This window comes from Dipodomys ordii, unplaced genomic scaffold (assembly GCF_000151885.1).
Source record: "Dipodomys ordii isolate 6190 unplaced genomic scaffold, Dord_2.0 Scaffold34, whole genome shotgun sequence".
Lineage (NCBI taxonomy): Eukaryota > Metazoa > Chordata > Mammalia > Rodentia > Heteromyidae > Dipodomys > Dipodomys ordii.
The window spans coordinates 15,431,527-15,446,651 of NW_012267250.1; the positions used below are offsets into that span (position 1 = coordinate 15,431,527).

The 15,125-nt window shown below is 51.8% G+C and overlaps 1 protein-coding gene across 1 annotated transcript in view; it reads left to right on the top strand.

Moving 5' to 3' along the window:
• The window catches only part of Col13a1 (collagen, type XIII, alpha 1), a 131,810-nt gene that overhangs the window by 80,845 nt on the left and 35,840 nt on the right, over window positions 1-15,125 (top strand). The window contains exons 16-20 of the mRNA XM_013017234.1: window positions 1,321-1,347; window positions 2,036-2,071; window positions 11,459-11,503; window positions 12,338-12,370; window positions 13,005-13,031. Coding sequence (XP_012872688.1) covers window positions 1,321-1,347; window positions 2,036-2,071; window positions 11,459-11,503; window positions 12,338-12,370; window positions 13,005-13,031 — 168 coding nt within the window. The remainder of the gene's footprint in view (window positions 1-1,320; window positions 1,348-2,035; window positions 2,072-11,458; window positions 11,504-12,337; window positions 12,371-13,004; window positions 13,032-15,125) is intronic.

The window sequence follows — 15,125 nt, forward strand, 5'->3', positions numbered from 1 at the left end:
AATTGACTAGAGACCAGAAACAAATTTGAAATGGTCTGTTTTCCCAGTTAGTTCATCTCATTAACATTTTAGAGAGAATCCTTTCATTTATAATTTTTTTCCTTGCACATACCGGCAAGGTTCCCAAGATGCTGCTCTTCTGAGCAAGTCCAGTTTCCACTCCAAGTCTTTTACTTCATGTCCTAAAGAGGGTCCTTTCCTTGCTGTCAGGAACCTCCTATGATGTCCATTTCAGGGTAGCTGGGCCTTTGTGTAATGTGTCAAATGCTGTGCTCTGGCTACCTGGGCCCAGGAAACACATATTGGCACCACACACATTGTTGGTTTCTCTTGGATAAAATAGCTGGTCAGTGTATTCCTGACATACAGCCCTCGATATGTCTGGCCACATTAAGGTCACTCGGTTTCATCCCTGGACCCTTCAGCTGCCCAGCTGTCCATCTTGAGGCTGGGCATCAGATACCTCTGGCCTCCAGGGTCTCCAGCCAGGCTGGGAAGGCAGCCACTGTGCAGTGAAAGCCTGTATTACTGATGCTTCCTCTGCTCAGCTTGGCCCCTGACCTAATTTTAACTATTTCCCTAATTCCTCACCAGGACTCCAGAGAGGGAGATTAGTCTCACTTCCATCCACCTTGAGATGGGAAAATGGAAAACCGGAAAGGAAATAAATTTAGAACCAAATCAAGCCAAGAAAACCAAAAGACTACTCAAAATTTGCTTTGCTGACCACTCCCTCCTGCCCAGCATATTGGGCTGTAGCTCATGGAACCCCAGCCAGGTGGTTTTTCTTTGTTAGGTTGTTTATAAAGAAGAAAACCCCAGAAAGCATTTTTTCCCTAAAACAACTAAACCAGGCTGGACCTAGACATCATGGCTTTCCCGAACCCACATATGCTGCCCAGACTTCCGCCCAAGGCTACATTCTGCCAGCCACCCCTCGCCTTTCCCTAGGGCTTCCGCAGGGCCCTGGGCACACCCCACCTCACTGCCCAGCTGCTGTGGTCAGTGCCCTGGAGGGTGGGAGACACTGGGTCTCTCTATAGGTGGGCAGTGCCAAGGGCAAAAGCAAGGCCTCATTGAGCAGGGAGGGGTGGCTGAGGAGGCGGATGGGTGGGTGAAGACCTTAACAAACCACTTCATCAAGTCAGCCTGATGCCGCTGACCCATTTTCCACTGGGCAAGCACAACACTGTTGCCCACGGTGCCCACATGGCTCCAAAGAGACTGTCCCCATGTGCCCTCCCCAGGCTTCAGATATCCCTTCAGATACTCTGGAGCTATTCTAGCACAGGTAATGTCAGCTTCTTCTTGCTCCCACAGGGCTTACCTGGGCCTCCTGGACAGAAGGTAAGAAAGAACACCTGCTGATATGTTTAATGGCGCAGAGGTGGGGGGGGGGAGGGTGGGCTTCCTACAGGCTAGAGGGAAATAAGGGAAAATAAGGGGAGCTCTGTAGATGACTAAGGAAGCATTTGAAGCAGAACGATGACTCATCTCCAAAGCCCCTTTGGCCCCCTTAGAGACTGCTTTAGTCCCAACTCACCCATCCAGGCTCACTCCAGCACCCTTCCTGGCAAATGCATAGTCCCATAAATTGAGACTGCCAGGGTCATCCAGTATCCTGTGTAACCTTGCCCCAAAAGTCCCCAATGACAAGAAAATTGTCATTTTGAAGCCAGAGGCCCCAGGCTCTGGGAATCAGACAGTACCATGCACTGATTTTTGCTCTACCTTTTTCATAAACATTCAAGCAGAGAGTCCTGAGGAAAGGGGGCTGGACCAGGTTCAACAGAGAGTTGTTGGTAGAACCCAAACAGTCTGGTGTCCTGGGACCCGCCAAGCTGAGCCTTCCCAGCCCTCCTCAGCTATACTCAGCTGCAGAGCAATGTCTGTGGCCCTAAGGGTGACTGGAGGGGGAGTTGAAGACTCAGGAGGGTCTGGAGTTGTGGAGAGAAGAAGGAGGACAGTGTGTAGGGAGAAGCACCCGGTTTGATCTTAGAAAACCATCTAAATGACCTTCCTGTTCTTCCCCTAGGGAGACCCAGGGATCCAAGGCTACCATGGCCGCAAGGTAAGAAGGAAAGGGGAGGGGATAAGCCTGCCTCTTTAAGGAGACCTCCAATGGGGCCTCACTACCACGCACATTGTGCCCTCAGGATTGTGTCCTACACAGGATTCATTTGCGCACGCACCACCTAGTGTGATTCATAATACCCACACGGCTGGCTGAACAGGGCTTGGTGACTCCACTTGGGAAAACAGGGGGACCAGAGGGACAGGGCCTTGTGCAGGTCAGGGGTCCATTTGGACGTCAGGCCTAGGAGGGCCTCTCTTGCCATCCTGGTTGGCTGTATCTAGACTGAGGTAGTCAGGTCCTCACTGGCCTCTGAGGGTCTCATAAGTGGAAGCCATATTTGTGAAGGCTGCTGGATGGAGCTGCATGTGGAGCTCGGGGGAAGGGGGTGTGAATTTGTTCAGTCCGGTCTCAAGACAGTTCCCGTGCAAGATGATGACACACACCTGCACAAAGAGCCGTGGTGGAGGTGGATCATGTTAAATACTACCACTGCAAAGCATCCTGTGAGGATGAGATTGATGGAGAGAGGGACCCCCCCCCAGGTGGGAGGAATAGGGAAGTCAGCTGGGAGAAAGAAAGACAACCAGAGCTCAATCCTAACACATGGGTGGATGTATCAGCTATTAAATGCTGTGTAACAAGTTATCCCAGACAACGATTTCTCATGTCTCTGGATTGGTGGCCTAGTGTCAGCTTCCTCACCTGGGGTCTTTCCCTGCAATCACTTATCAGATGATAGCTTGAAGGGTTGGGTGGAGCAAGTTGACCTTATTCACATGTCTGGTAGGAGGGGAGGCTGGGGACTTCTGTTCTCTACATCCTCCAGAGGGCAGATTCAGAGCAGCCTTCAAAACTGACAGGTTCCAGAGGAAAAGCGCATTCTCAGCATCTGCCTGTACCATGTTTTCTAATGCCCCAAGTCATAACTGCCACATAAACCAGTGGGAAGAGATGTGGTCTTCACAGCCTGATCAGAGGGAGAAAATAATTTGTTGCCATTTGTAACATACCACTGTGACCTTTCACTAGCAACTCTGAAGGGGAAGTGGTATTTTAGACAGGGAAACCATTTGAGCAAAAGCCCAGAAGCACTATTGCAATAATTATAGCAGTATAATAATGTTTTGTGCGTGAGTCAGTACTGAGGCTTAAACTCAGGGCCTGGAGACTGTCTCTTAGCTTTTTTACTCAAGGCTGGCACCCTACCACTCGAGCCATACCTCCACTTGTAGCTTTTTTGTGTGGTTAATTGTGACTTTTCTGCCCTAGCTGGCCTCAAATGGCTATCCTCAGATCTCAGCCTCCTGAGAGTAGTTAGGATTATAAGTGTGAGCCACCAGCTCCTGGCAACAGCCTAATAATTTTAATAATAGACACTATTTACTGAGATCCTGTCATGAAACATGTTCCATCATCTAACACGACCTGCATTAACTCTCATCCTAAGCCACCCTGCCTTGCTTCTGCTTTGAAAACAAAGAAAGTGAGCCATATGTAAGCCTCTTAGCTCAAAGGAGCAGAACAAGTCAGGCCTGTGTCCTTCCTCTGGCACCAGGACTGTGAGGACCCTACCCCATCCTCCCCCAGCAAGGGAAGGCACTGGAAGGGGAGTAAAAGGCTCACTTGGTACAAACAGTGCATTCCTTGCACGCCGCAATCAGGAGGCTGCCATCATTACATTGTTTTATGGGTGAACTGGTGAGACCTGAGAGATCTTTAATTAGTTCTGCATAAACTGAGAAGTTTGTGTTGTGTCAGGAAGTGGAAATTATAGCCCCCGGGGTTGTCTCCATCCACTCAGGCAGACTCACACAATTTACTGCCTCTTGGCGCAGCCCAGGGTCAGTTTTCCCATTAACTGCTGCACGGGTTCTTTGTGGTTATGAAGAGGCAGCAAGAGGGTCCCTAGGGGACACGGCGGAGCCCTTGGCTGGCACTGTATCCTGATGGGCGTCAGATCTGCAACAAACAGAAGTCTGCTTGCTCCACAGAGGAGCCTGGAGGTTGGTTGTCCTGCAGGCGGAACAGCCTCAGCCCAGGGCTAGGGTGACCTGTTGTTAGATGACCTGGGCCCATGATGCACCAGCCCAAATGCAGATTGTAGCAGAAATAATTCAGCCTGGGGGGAATGGGGGCGGGGAAGCAGCTCCCTGGCCCAGGAAGCTGGGAGGTTCTCTGGGGGTAGAGGGGGGCAAGAGTCTGGAAGGGAGCACACTGCTTTCCTATGACCCAACTCCATTGCGAAGACCTTAATGTCAGGGGCCGGAAAGAAGGAAGGAGGGAGGAAGGGAAGAGAGGTAGGGGGTACAGGGGAGGAGAGGGAAGGAGGGAGGGAAGGCATTCCTTCTCAGGTGTGCTCAAGTAGTGGCCAGGGGCAACTACACATGTTAAGGAAAGCTTCTAGCTGCAAGGTTGGGCATGGCGGAGCACACCTATATGCCCCCATCATGGCTGGAGACATACCATAGCTATTCAGATGGCAGAGATGGAAGAGATTGTAGTTTGAGGCTAAACTGGGCAAAAGTTAACAAGATTTCATCTCAACCAGCAAGCGGAGTATGGTGATGCACAACTATGATCCCAACTATAAAGAGAGGTCCAGCTCCTCTGGCACTGCCTCTCTGGGTCTCTGGAAGGTTCTTCTGCTCCCCCACTCCACTCCTACACCAGCCACTGGGCCTGCAGGTGGTGTTAGCACCTGCAGCACCCTAATCTCTGCTGAAACCCCTATCCCCTCACAGCTCCCCGAGGCCTCCTAGTCCACTGAGAACTGATGGTGAGCAGTAGAATACCAGCGGCTGTCCCATTGCCCCAGCTCCATGGGGGTCTTGGACCCCAGGCCCCGGCAGAACTCAGCTTCTCACAATTCTGATGTGGACCCATTGTTTGCCTTAGATGCTCAAAGACCAGGGCAGCCGCACTTCATGCCTTTATCTTTCCTGTCTCATTCTGTTCTCACTCTGGCCAGTGGTCAGAGCTCCCCATTGGACAGATGAGAAGCTTAGAGGGGTCAATACTTCGCCAAGGTTGACAGCTGTTGAACAAGGCTAGTATTAGAAGTTATGTCACATGGTACCATCTTAGACTATCCTTCTGTATTTACCCTCCCTCTCTCTCTCTCTCTCCTCCTCCATCCCTCCTTCCCATCTTCCTTCTCCTCTTCCTTCTTCTCCTCCTCCATCTCTCCCTCCTCCTCTTCCTCTGTCTGGAATAAGACACAGAGATGAGATACTAACTTGTACTGGGTTTGGACACAGATGTTGAGATGAATTTTCCCCCACTCCAAGAAGTGACCACCAATGGGCAGAAATTCTGAGCTGAGCCAGAGGCCACGTGGCTGCCCCTTGTGGTCAGAGTGTGAAGGGGACCCTGTAGCAGATGGCCCCTCCAGATGGGCTTTATTTGCTGTCCCCAAGACTTGATGCACGTGCAGAGAGCTTCTCTTGCAGCATGGGATAGAATTTAACTCCTCAGTCTGTGCAGTTTGCTAATGATTAGTTCCGTCCACTGAATTCCCTGCCAGCTGGACTGGGCCTGGCTTCATCTCAAAGGCCAGCCAGGCTGGCTGCTCTACCAGCTCCTAGAGATCAAAGCCCAGTATGGCCAGCTACCTCATATAGCCCACCCCCACCCCCACCCCTCACCCCTGCTCCCTGCCTGCTTGGGACCAGCCTCCTGCCAAGACACTGCAAGTATTGTTGTGGGCCCATGTGGTACTTATTCGATCCAAATTTATGACATGGATCTACTTTAAATATGTTGCAAGATGCAAAGTGTGTTTAAAACATTATGAGTTTGGCTCTCTTTCAAGAGGATTGATGAGTATTGTCAGCCTGGTGTGGGTCACAAAACCGGACAGGAGCTTATCTCTAAGTGCATCACTGCTTGTGTCCTGGTGGGCTGTGTCTGACAGCCATGTTGGTAAGAAACACACACTGCTGTGGTCTATGCACATGGGCTCCTGCAGGCTGAGGATTCTAGTATCAAACCAGGGGAGGAGGAGAAGTTGGAGGAAGAGGAGGAGGAGGAGGAGGAAGAGGAGGAGGAGGAGGAAAAGAAGAAGAGATGAAGGGAACAAGAGCCTCATACCCAATGTTGTAACTATCCTTAGTCCTCCAGGACAGTCTCCACAGAGAGAGTCACCCAATGAAGGAGACTCATTGAGCCGCTCCTCAATCCTTTGCCTAAGGATACACTGGTAGAGTGAGACCTACATATGTGGAAGACTTCATTTTATTTGCTAAGCCTCTTCCACATCCAGGCTGGGTACCTGGCTCTCCCAGGCATAAACTGTCCCCTCCTGACGCAGCCATAGTTAGCAGGGTTTACTCTTATCCCAAGTTATAGCTAAGCAAAGAGTTACGAAGGCTTCTTTCAGTCCACAGTGGGTCTTTTAGACCCCAAAGCCCTGCTAAGAATGACTTCCCTTCCTGTGTCTTATGGGTCCAAGAGTCACGTGGTTTGCAGCCAGACTGCCCCTCTCCTGCCCTAGAAGGAAGCAGGTAGGAGTTGAGCTGTTGTCCTTGTGAGGAAAAGGTTGTGGGCAGGCCCAGACTTGCCCAGAGTCTCTCAGCTCTCTTGTAGACCTAATCCTGAGGGCCTAAGGCAGAAGGCAGGAGGGGACACGGCGCTGGTTTTGTGGAAGGACTGGGAAAGCAGAATGCTTTGCCCGTGGCCACTGGCTTTGTGAAATGATTCCCCCAAGGAACTGGGCTGGTCCCTGGCTTCCAACATTGCCAGGCAGTTGGTTTCAACCTCCACTGCAATTACTGAACCATTCCTAACACCCCCAGAGAGCCTGAGTGACCCCAGGATCCCAGTAGGAAGCCAGGACTGGGTCCAGAGAGGAGCCTGGCAGATAGGAAGGTGGGGGGTAGGGAAGACAGTGTTTGCTGTCCAAGCCAGGAAATCCCAGCAGGGACATGCAGACCATTTAAATTAAAGCACAGGCCCCAGATCTGAGGCCTCAAGAGGGCTGACAGGACGCTAGCCCCCACCCCATGCTCTCGGAGCCCTGCTTCTTTGGCCCTCCAAAGGCCTCAGATTAATTAGAGCTGACTTTTCCTTTTGGAACTAACTACAGAATCAACCGATCTCCAATTGAGATTACAAACCAGCAAGCCCTTCCAAAGCCCCGGCCTTCAATGGGGCAGCCCGACCCCGGTAATTCCCTGAATCACTTCCTGCCTGCCCTAATTACCGGTGGACCTGGGATTTCCGTGGTTCCCGTCCTCACTCTGAGAACAGGAAGCTTGGTAGGGAAGCAGGAACTGAATGGGCATTTTCCTGGAAGGGTGGTGTCCTGGGAACTCTTAATTGACAGAAAGGCATGAGTACTTGCCCATCCCCACCCCGGCCCAACTTCTCCAGCTAGGCAAGGGTCCTGATCTAGGTCTGTGCCCTGGCCCTGCCTTCCTTTCCCCACCCTCAAGACTGGCCTTCCGCCTCCCCGCAGAGAACAAAGACTCTGTGTGCATGGCCTCCTGCCCAGGGCCCTCCCCACCCAGACAGCCTGCAGTTAGGGGGATCCATTCATCTCCCCAGCCCTGCCTGACCTTTGTTTGGCTGGGGATCTGCCCTGAAGCCCTCATCTCCCTCTAGACTATCTTCTTGCCAACTCCCTGTCCAGCTTGTTTAACAAACAGTAAATCTCCAATTAAGAGGCCACTCCCACGGGGCCAGAGCACCGAGTTGGGCTCCATGCTGTCATCTCTGTAAAGGATGGTCTTCCCACCTGGAAGCTGTGCAGAATAGAGATCTATTGATGCCATATTGCTGCGGTGATTGCCCAGGTACGGGATCCTGGGGGCTCCTAAGTCACAGCTTGGGATAGATTTTCAAGGGCCTTCAAGGCAAGCCCTGGCTCCTCACCTGTGCTCCAACCCCCTTCTCCTTAGCCTCCTCCTTAGCAGCTCACCACCTCTTCTGGGCCTTGTTCCTCGTCTTAGAGATGAGGGCCAGCCTCCACAGGGATGGCTAGCCACCTGGGCCATCCCTCAGTGCAAAATGGAGCAGATGAGTGCTCAGGGTCCCTAGGCCTCTGGATGCCTCTCAGGTCCCCACTGAGAGGACTAGGGATGTGAAAGGTAGAGAGAAATCAGGGCCAGAGACCTGGTCAGACTGTAAGAACTAGATGGATCTCTGAAAACAAGCCAGTGAGTCTAAAGGAAGCACGATTCCTAACCTATGTCTTAGAAACAAAAACTTAAGAAGGATAGTAGAAAAGAACACTCTATAAATCACAAAGATATGCCACAAGGCATGGCTCCAGGAACAGAAGGAAGGGTGCCACTGTCTTCCTCCATCAGTGGCATCCTGGGGCCATCCCTGTCTTCTACAAACAGGTCATAGCCACAGAGCCCAGCATCCTGGAGCATGTCCACAGACCCTCTCACCTCACCCATAGTCCAGGAAGCAAGATTCTGTATCTAAGAGAAACCAGCCTCTCTGGGCTAAAGGTCAGGCAGGGCAAGCTTGCAGATTGGAGCCCGGAGCAGTGAAACTAATGAGAATAGAGTGAGCTGTGGGGTGAGATCAGCCAGGCGCCCCTGCTTCCGGCCCTGTACAGGGATGAGAGGGAGAGGGGCCCTGAGATAGGCATCAGGGGAGGCAGGGTCATGTGCAAAACTAAGGGATTGACCCAGAGGGGATGGAAAGGGCGGAGGTCAGCATCCCTAACAAGGAGGGCTGCCCCTGTCCCAGAGCCTTGTTTCCCTTGAGTGCAAGTTGTATCTCTACACTCTCAAACCAAGGTGAGCTGAAGACAACTCCAATTAGCCAAAAGACCCTAATGACAGAGCTTTGCTCTGCAGTTTCATCAGAATACCACTCAATTCCCATCGTTAGCTGCTGGGCTTCTCCCCTGCTGAAGCTTCCTGAAGCTTTCCTCTGTTGTCAGGATGGGAAGGTAGAGTCCCGCTGAGACCCCCCCTCCTAGACACCCACCCCAACAGAGCCTTTTCTAGAGCTGTCAATAGACCAGTGTCACCTCTTCAGATTTAGGTCTGAGGGCCATGTGGGGAGCAAGGCCAGGGCTGGATGAAGGATGGAGGATCAGGTGTATTTAATCTCACTACGCCAAGGAACCCAGCCCCAGAAAGAGAAAGTGGCTTAAGAATGGTCATACAGACCCCTAGCCCAGCTCCCCGCCAGAGATCTAGGGAAAGGGATGCAGGGGAAGGAGAGGGAGTAAGAGGTCAAACTGAAGTCCCCAAAACAGACCTCCTCCCTACCTTTCACCAGGGGACTCTTGCTGGAAAACTCCCAGCTGAGTCATCCTAGTGGGGCCAGATGGAAGAGTTGCAGGAGACGCATCTTCCAAAGGAAAGCATGACAATGGGGGACCCTTAGTTGTCACTCCTTCCTTTAAGAGGCTTTGGTGATACTTCAGCTGCACTGGTAGACTTCATATGAGAAGATCCTGTTGTGCCCTCTGCTGGCCACAGAGCAGATCAGTGCATGATCTGGAGCCCCGAGCCTGGCCTGCCCTTATACAAGAACCCTTCACAGAGTTTAGGCCCCAGTGGAGAGGGGGCTCCTCTCTACTTCAGCCTGCACAATCAGTCTGATGGAGGTGGATGGAAAATCAGGATATCTGATATATCTGATTTGGAGCAGCCAAGAGAAATGAGTTACTGGATTTTGGCAAATATCATAATTATATCCCAAGACCTACTCTGCACATCCTCGACAGTCATCCTCTGCCACTGTTTGTTTCCTGAGAGACAGGAAGAGCATCTACTCCCAGCTAGAAGGGATACGTGGCATGCAAAGCTGGAAGCACCAGATGCAGGACAACAAGAAGTCTTGCCACTGAGATAACTTAAGAGCCTGGGCAGACCTGGGCACCTGTTCATTGTGGTTACTTTTGCCTATTTGCAGTTCACTGGTGGGCCCGAGGGAAAGGAGACTGTGGGTATCTGAAGCTAAAGATTCTGGCCTTCTGCAGAGTTCAGAAACTTAGCTCAAGGAGGATGAAGGTGATTCAGTGTCTATGGCAGGCAGATGTGAAGCTGTATGTGCAGATTATAGGACAAAATGGTCCCCACAGTTGAGGACCCAGCACTGGGTCATGGGGACATCAAAGGATCTCATAGAAGGATGACATTGAACCAGAGCCTAGATATTAAAAAGGGCTCTGAGTTGAACTGGCAGAAAGCATGGAGTCATGAAAGTGGGTGGTACATCTGGATCCAGGTGGTGAGAACAGGAAAGAGGCAGGCATCAGATTTCCAGGTCCAGGATCCCAGTCCCTTTTTCTGCAATAAGTACTGTAGAAATAGGAGCCTCATAATTCAGCCCATGTGATGGGGAAGATCCAGCACGGAGGAAGATGATAGAAATTGTATGACTTTGGCCAGACCTTCTGTAAGATGGCAGGGTAGGGAAGCTGAGGCCTCCTGTGCCTTTAAGCTGATGGAGATGCAGCCTGGCCGGCAGGCCTCACCTCATCAAGAACAGAGTCTGTCAGGTCTGTGTACTTCACATCTGTAGAAACAGTCTTCAGATGGAGGAAGCTGCCGAAGGCTGGCAGCTGCCACCTGCCACTGGGCAGAGCCCCACTGCAGCTTCAGACTCGCACCATGCAGGGTTCAGTGTGGAGAGCAGCCGCTCTCCACCCTCCCTTCATCTGGCTTGTTACAGTCTTGACTCATCTGCTCCTGGCTCCCGATACTGTCTTGTCCATCTCCGTGTATGTCCTTCCTCCTGGTCTCACCTCCCTCCTGTAGATCTGGCATTGTTATTGGAAGACCAAGGGTCTTATCTTCAAGGTAAAGAAGGACAGTGATGAGAAGCCAGAGTAAAACTCATGGGCAGCCATGGACCCAAGGTCATAGGTCCTTAGAAGTTAGACCCAGTGGGGGTTGGGAGGAAAAGCAGTCTCAGATGAAGAGAGGGGAGTCCTGGCTAGCCCAGACACAAGTCTGGTCCAGCTACTAAAACTAATAGAGTAAAGCAAGGCCGCAATGTCCTGATCAGGGATGGAGGGGAATGCAGCCCCATGACTGTTCCTATGGTGTCCTGCTTCATAGAACCAAGCTCCAGACCCAGACTGGCCACCAAGTCGTGGTAGATCTTAAGAAAATTACCTCCCTGGCTAGATCAATTTCCATTGGTTGGGTCTCTGTCTCTCTGTCTGTCTGTCTGTCTGCCCTACCCCTCTCTCTTTCTCTCCATCTCTGGATCTGTGACTTGGGTCTTTCTGCAGATTCATGTGACATAAATAAATGGAGTGACCCACATGGCTGATGCCTTGACAGGGTGATCAGAGCTCACAACACACAGAACACCCACCCAAGCTTCCAGACCAGGAGCTCTCGCTTGACATCTGTACAAGCCACAGACCCGAGTCTCATCATTTCTTATGTTTTTCTTCTCCAGGGGGAGCGGGGCATGCCAGGGATGCCAGGCAAACATGGAGCCAAGGTACCTTCCCCTTCCACATCCCACACAACCCCCCCTCCTAATTCCTCCCCAGGACCATCCCTCTCCCACTCTTCTTCCCTTACCCCACCCCCAATCCCATACTAGCCTGTCTTTCCAGGCCGAGTCAGAGCAGGGCTCTCATATGTGGCCCTTGAGCCATGTTTCCTCAGGAGCCTCCAATGTGGACAGACCTCATCCTGGGGCCTCTGGGTCATTAAAAGCCTCAGATAACAGCTCTGGCTATAGTCTGAGACCCAAATAGGGAGTAGAGACCCTTCAAAGTCACCTCCAGCTGGGATTTACTAAGTGATACTTTAGGCAACATAGTCACCTCAAAGTAGGTGGTTTGGGGCTGATAGAAAAATGGGGTTCTCTCCCCAAACACTCAACCCATAATGGCAGAGATCTAGAACAACAGGAGAGGTAACCTCACTTACACACTCAAGGTCACTGTACTTGATCAAACGAGCCCTTTCCCATTGTCTCCTGGGGAGGACCCCCCTCCTTAGGACTCTGAATTCTACTCCCCAGTCTCTTCCTCCTGATCTTGTGTCCCAGTGAAGCTCCCTCCGTCCCAGGGTTGTCCTTTCTTAACCCATCTATGGGCCTGCGAGCCCCTCTGGGTCTCCAAGTGGAGCCTGGAAATCTAGCAACTGGGAGACTCGCACCTGGTCCTCAGATGCACTCTTGCATTGCCATTCTCAGGGCCTCCACTCTTCCCTCCAACTTCTGCTGCCTCCCAGCCAACAGGACCAGCCTTCACACATGCACATCCCTCCCCTCCACTGCCCACCCCATGCCAAAAGCCTTCATGCTTCTTTCTTTGTCCACCAGGGGGCGCCTGGGATCGCTGTGGCTGGGATGAAGGTTCGTGGATGGTGTGATGTCACACAGTAGGGGCCGACTAAGAACCGGGAGACCCCAAGCTGGCAGGGAGGGGTGGAGCAACAGAGGCTCTGTGGGGTGGCTGCTGGGCAAAGGAAAAGCAGAGGAGGAGGAAATGTTCCAAAGGCAACACGCGTGCCAGATGTGCAACTTGAGACAGATGCTTTACGTCTTGGAAATAAGCAACAAAGGTTTATCTGCCTCAGAAAAAGCCCAACTAGCTTACTACCAAGGAAAGCCTGCATTTTCCTAGCTTCCTCCAGGAGCTGGCAGCCACTGGTCCAAAGCTCCAGGGAGGAGGGCAGCCATCTTTCCACTGAACCCCCACCCTAACCAAGCAGACTGGGGACTCCTGGCAAAGCAAGTGCTCAGTGCTGATCTTTGTGGTGGGTCTGCTTCCAAGGGGCACCTGCTTCCCCCTCCTTCGTCCAGGGGGTGCTCGACTGGTTCCTGCACCCCCACCAAGGGGAATAGGTGCTTCTGAGGGGCAGCCACCTTTGCCCTGTGATTTCCGCTGAGCAGAGGAAGGCGTGGACCAACCACAGCCACATCACAGAGGGCCCGGCTCGTAGATCTGTCTCTCTCCTCATCTGAGTCTCCTTTCTTTCCTCCACAGGGTGAGCCAGGAACTCCAGGATCCAAGGTATTACTGTAGAGGGAGCAGGGGCTGCTGTTCCATGCTTGGCCCCTCAGAGGCTGGCTGGGGCTAAGCAGAGAAAGACCCCGCTTGTCAGGAACACACTTCTACTGGCCGGATCCTGGCCACCTACATCCAATGACCTACTGTCCCCTGCATGACACTGACAGAGTTCTTTCATGTCTAACACAGTAACTGTTGTGACATGAAAAGCAAAATTCCGTGGGCAGGTAGGGCTGAGAAATATTGGTTTCAAAATATACATGTGTCTCTGCTGCAGGCCTTCAGAGAGCATTTAATAGTCTCAATATGCATTTAAGATCTCCTAAAAAGGCAATATCTTATGAGATCTTTGCAAAATATTTTTGACCAGAGTACCCTTTGTTTAGAAGGAGGAGCTTAAAGGGACAGTGTTCTGGGAACTCTGGTTTCTGCCGGCCCTGATCTCCCCACTACCACAATCTTATTAATGATTTCCTATAAACCACAAAGGCAGCATGGAATAAGGCCCCCCAGTTTGCTGAGGAAAGAGGTAACAGAGTGTGAATGTGAGTGTCTGAACTCTGTCTGGCCTCACTGGTCCCCAATCCCACCTTATGGTTGTTCTGTGGCCTATCTTATGCTCTGATACAAGAGTCCTGGAAGATGGGAATGTAGGCAGACCCCAGAGCCTGCAAAGATTGCTCCAAGGAAACAGTCTTTGAATTGCTTCTTGGAAGATGGGGAGCTGTTTGCTGCCAGCAATAGCCCCGTGGATAGGGAACCCACCCTCTCATCCTTGCTCGTGAGGATCCTTGGAGGCAGGTCCAGCTGCCTCCTCCACCTGTTTCAAGATGTCTAAATTAAGGCACACCCCAGAAGCAGCCTGCACAGGCCGACAGTGGGACTCCCCTCAGGCGTCCCTTTTCTCCCAGTGCCCTGGCTTGCCCTTCTCCATCCCAATGGCTGCCTACAGGCCTCTGTACCATCCAGTCTGTACCCAAGGCTGGCTGCTACAATGACCAGATTATGGCTCAAGTGTCCTCCAGAGCCCGTGTGACAGCTGCATTCCTCGGTGCCATGGAGGCGGGTGCGTCTCTTGCCCACTTGAGGCCATGCTGGGTACATTTAAGACACTCCTCTGACCTTGGCAGCTGGCACTGCTGTAGACTGAATCGTGTCTCCATTCCATTCATATGTTGAAACTCTAACCTCCAAGATAATGGTAGCAGAAGATGGAGCTTTTAGGGGTTCAAGTGAGGTCACAAGAATGGAGCCCCACTCCAATAGAACGGATGGCCATATGAGCAAAGGAAGAGAGATCTCTCTGCCACGTGAAGACACAGTGACAGAGCAGCCATCTAAAAGCTAAGGAAGAGACCCTCAGCACACCCCCACTGTGCGGCCACACTTAACTCAGACTTGAGCCCCAGAAGTGTGTGAAGAGAGACCCTACTAGAGGCCCTGGATGACTGTGTTAGCTCACGCAGCCCCTCTGTGAAGGCAAAGGAAGATTTTGGATCACACACACACACATGCACATGCACACACACACACACACATGCACACGCACACACACACACACACACATGCACACACACACACACACACACACACACACACACACGGTGGAACGTGGGGAGACATCAGCTGTTCCATGGACTCCAGGACTCCATGAGGAGCTGTCATAGCCATGTACCTCCTGGGAGCTAACTGACTTCATCTGTGCAAAGAGACGGGTTTAAGTATCTCTCTAAGGGACTCCACGGTTCATGCCATGGGGGAAGTTGAAGAGTTCCTCAATAGTAGACATAGCTGGTGAAGAAATATACCCAAGGACCACAGATTGGGGGCACGGGGGGTGGGGAGGAGGACATCAAATAGCAGAAATGTCTTCTCTCAGTCCCATAGGCCAGGAATCTAAAACCATGGTGTATGTCATGCAGGGTCTTTCCAGGGCCTCTGATGGACTGCCCCATGCTCCTCCTCTAGCTTCCGGTGGGTTTGTAATCTTCCAGGTTCCTTGACTTGTAGAAACCTCATCCTAGCTCAGCTGTTGGTCTCACATGAAGTTCTGTGTGTGTGTGTGTGTGTGTGTGTGTGTGTGTGTGTGTGTGTGTG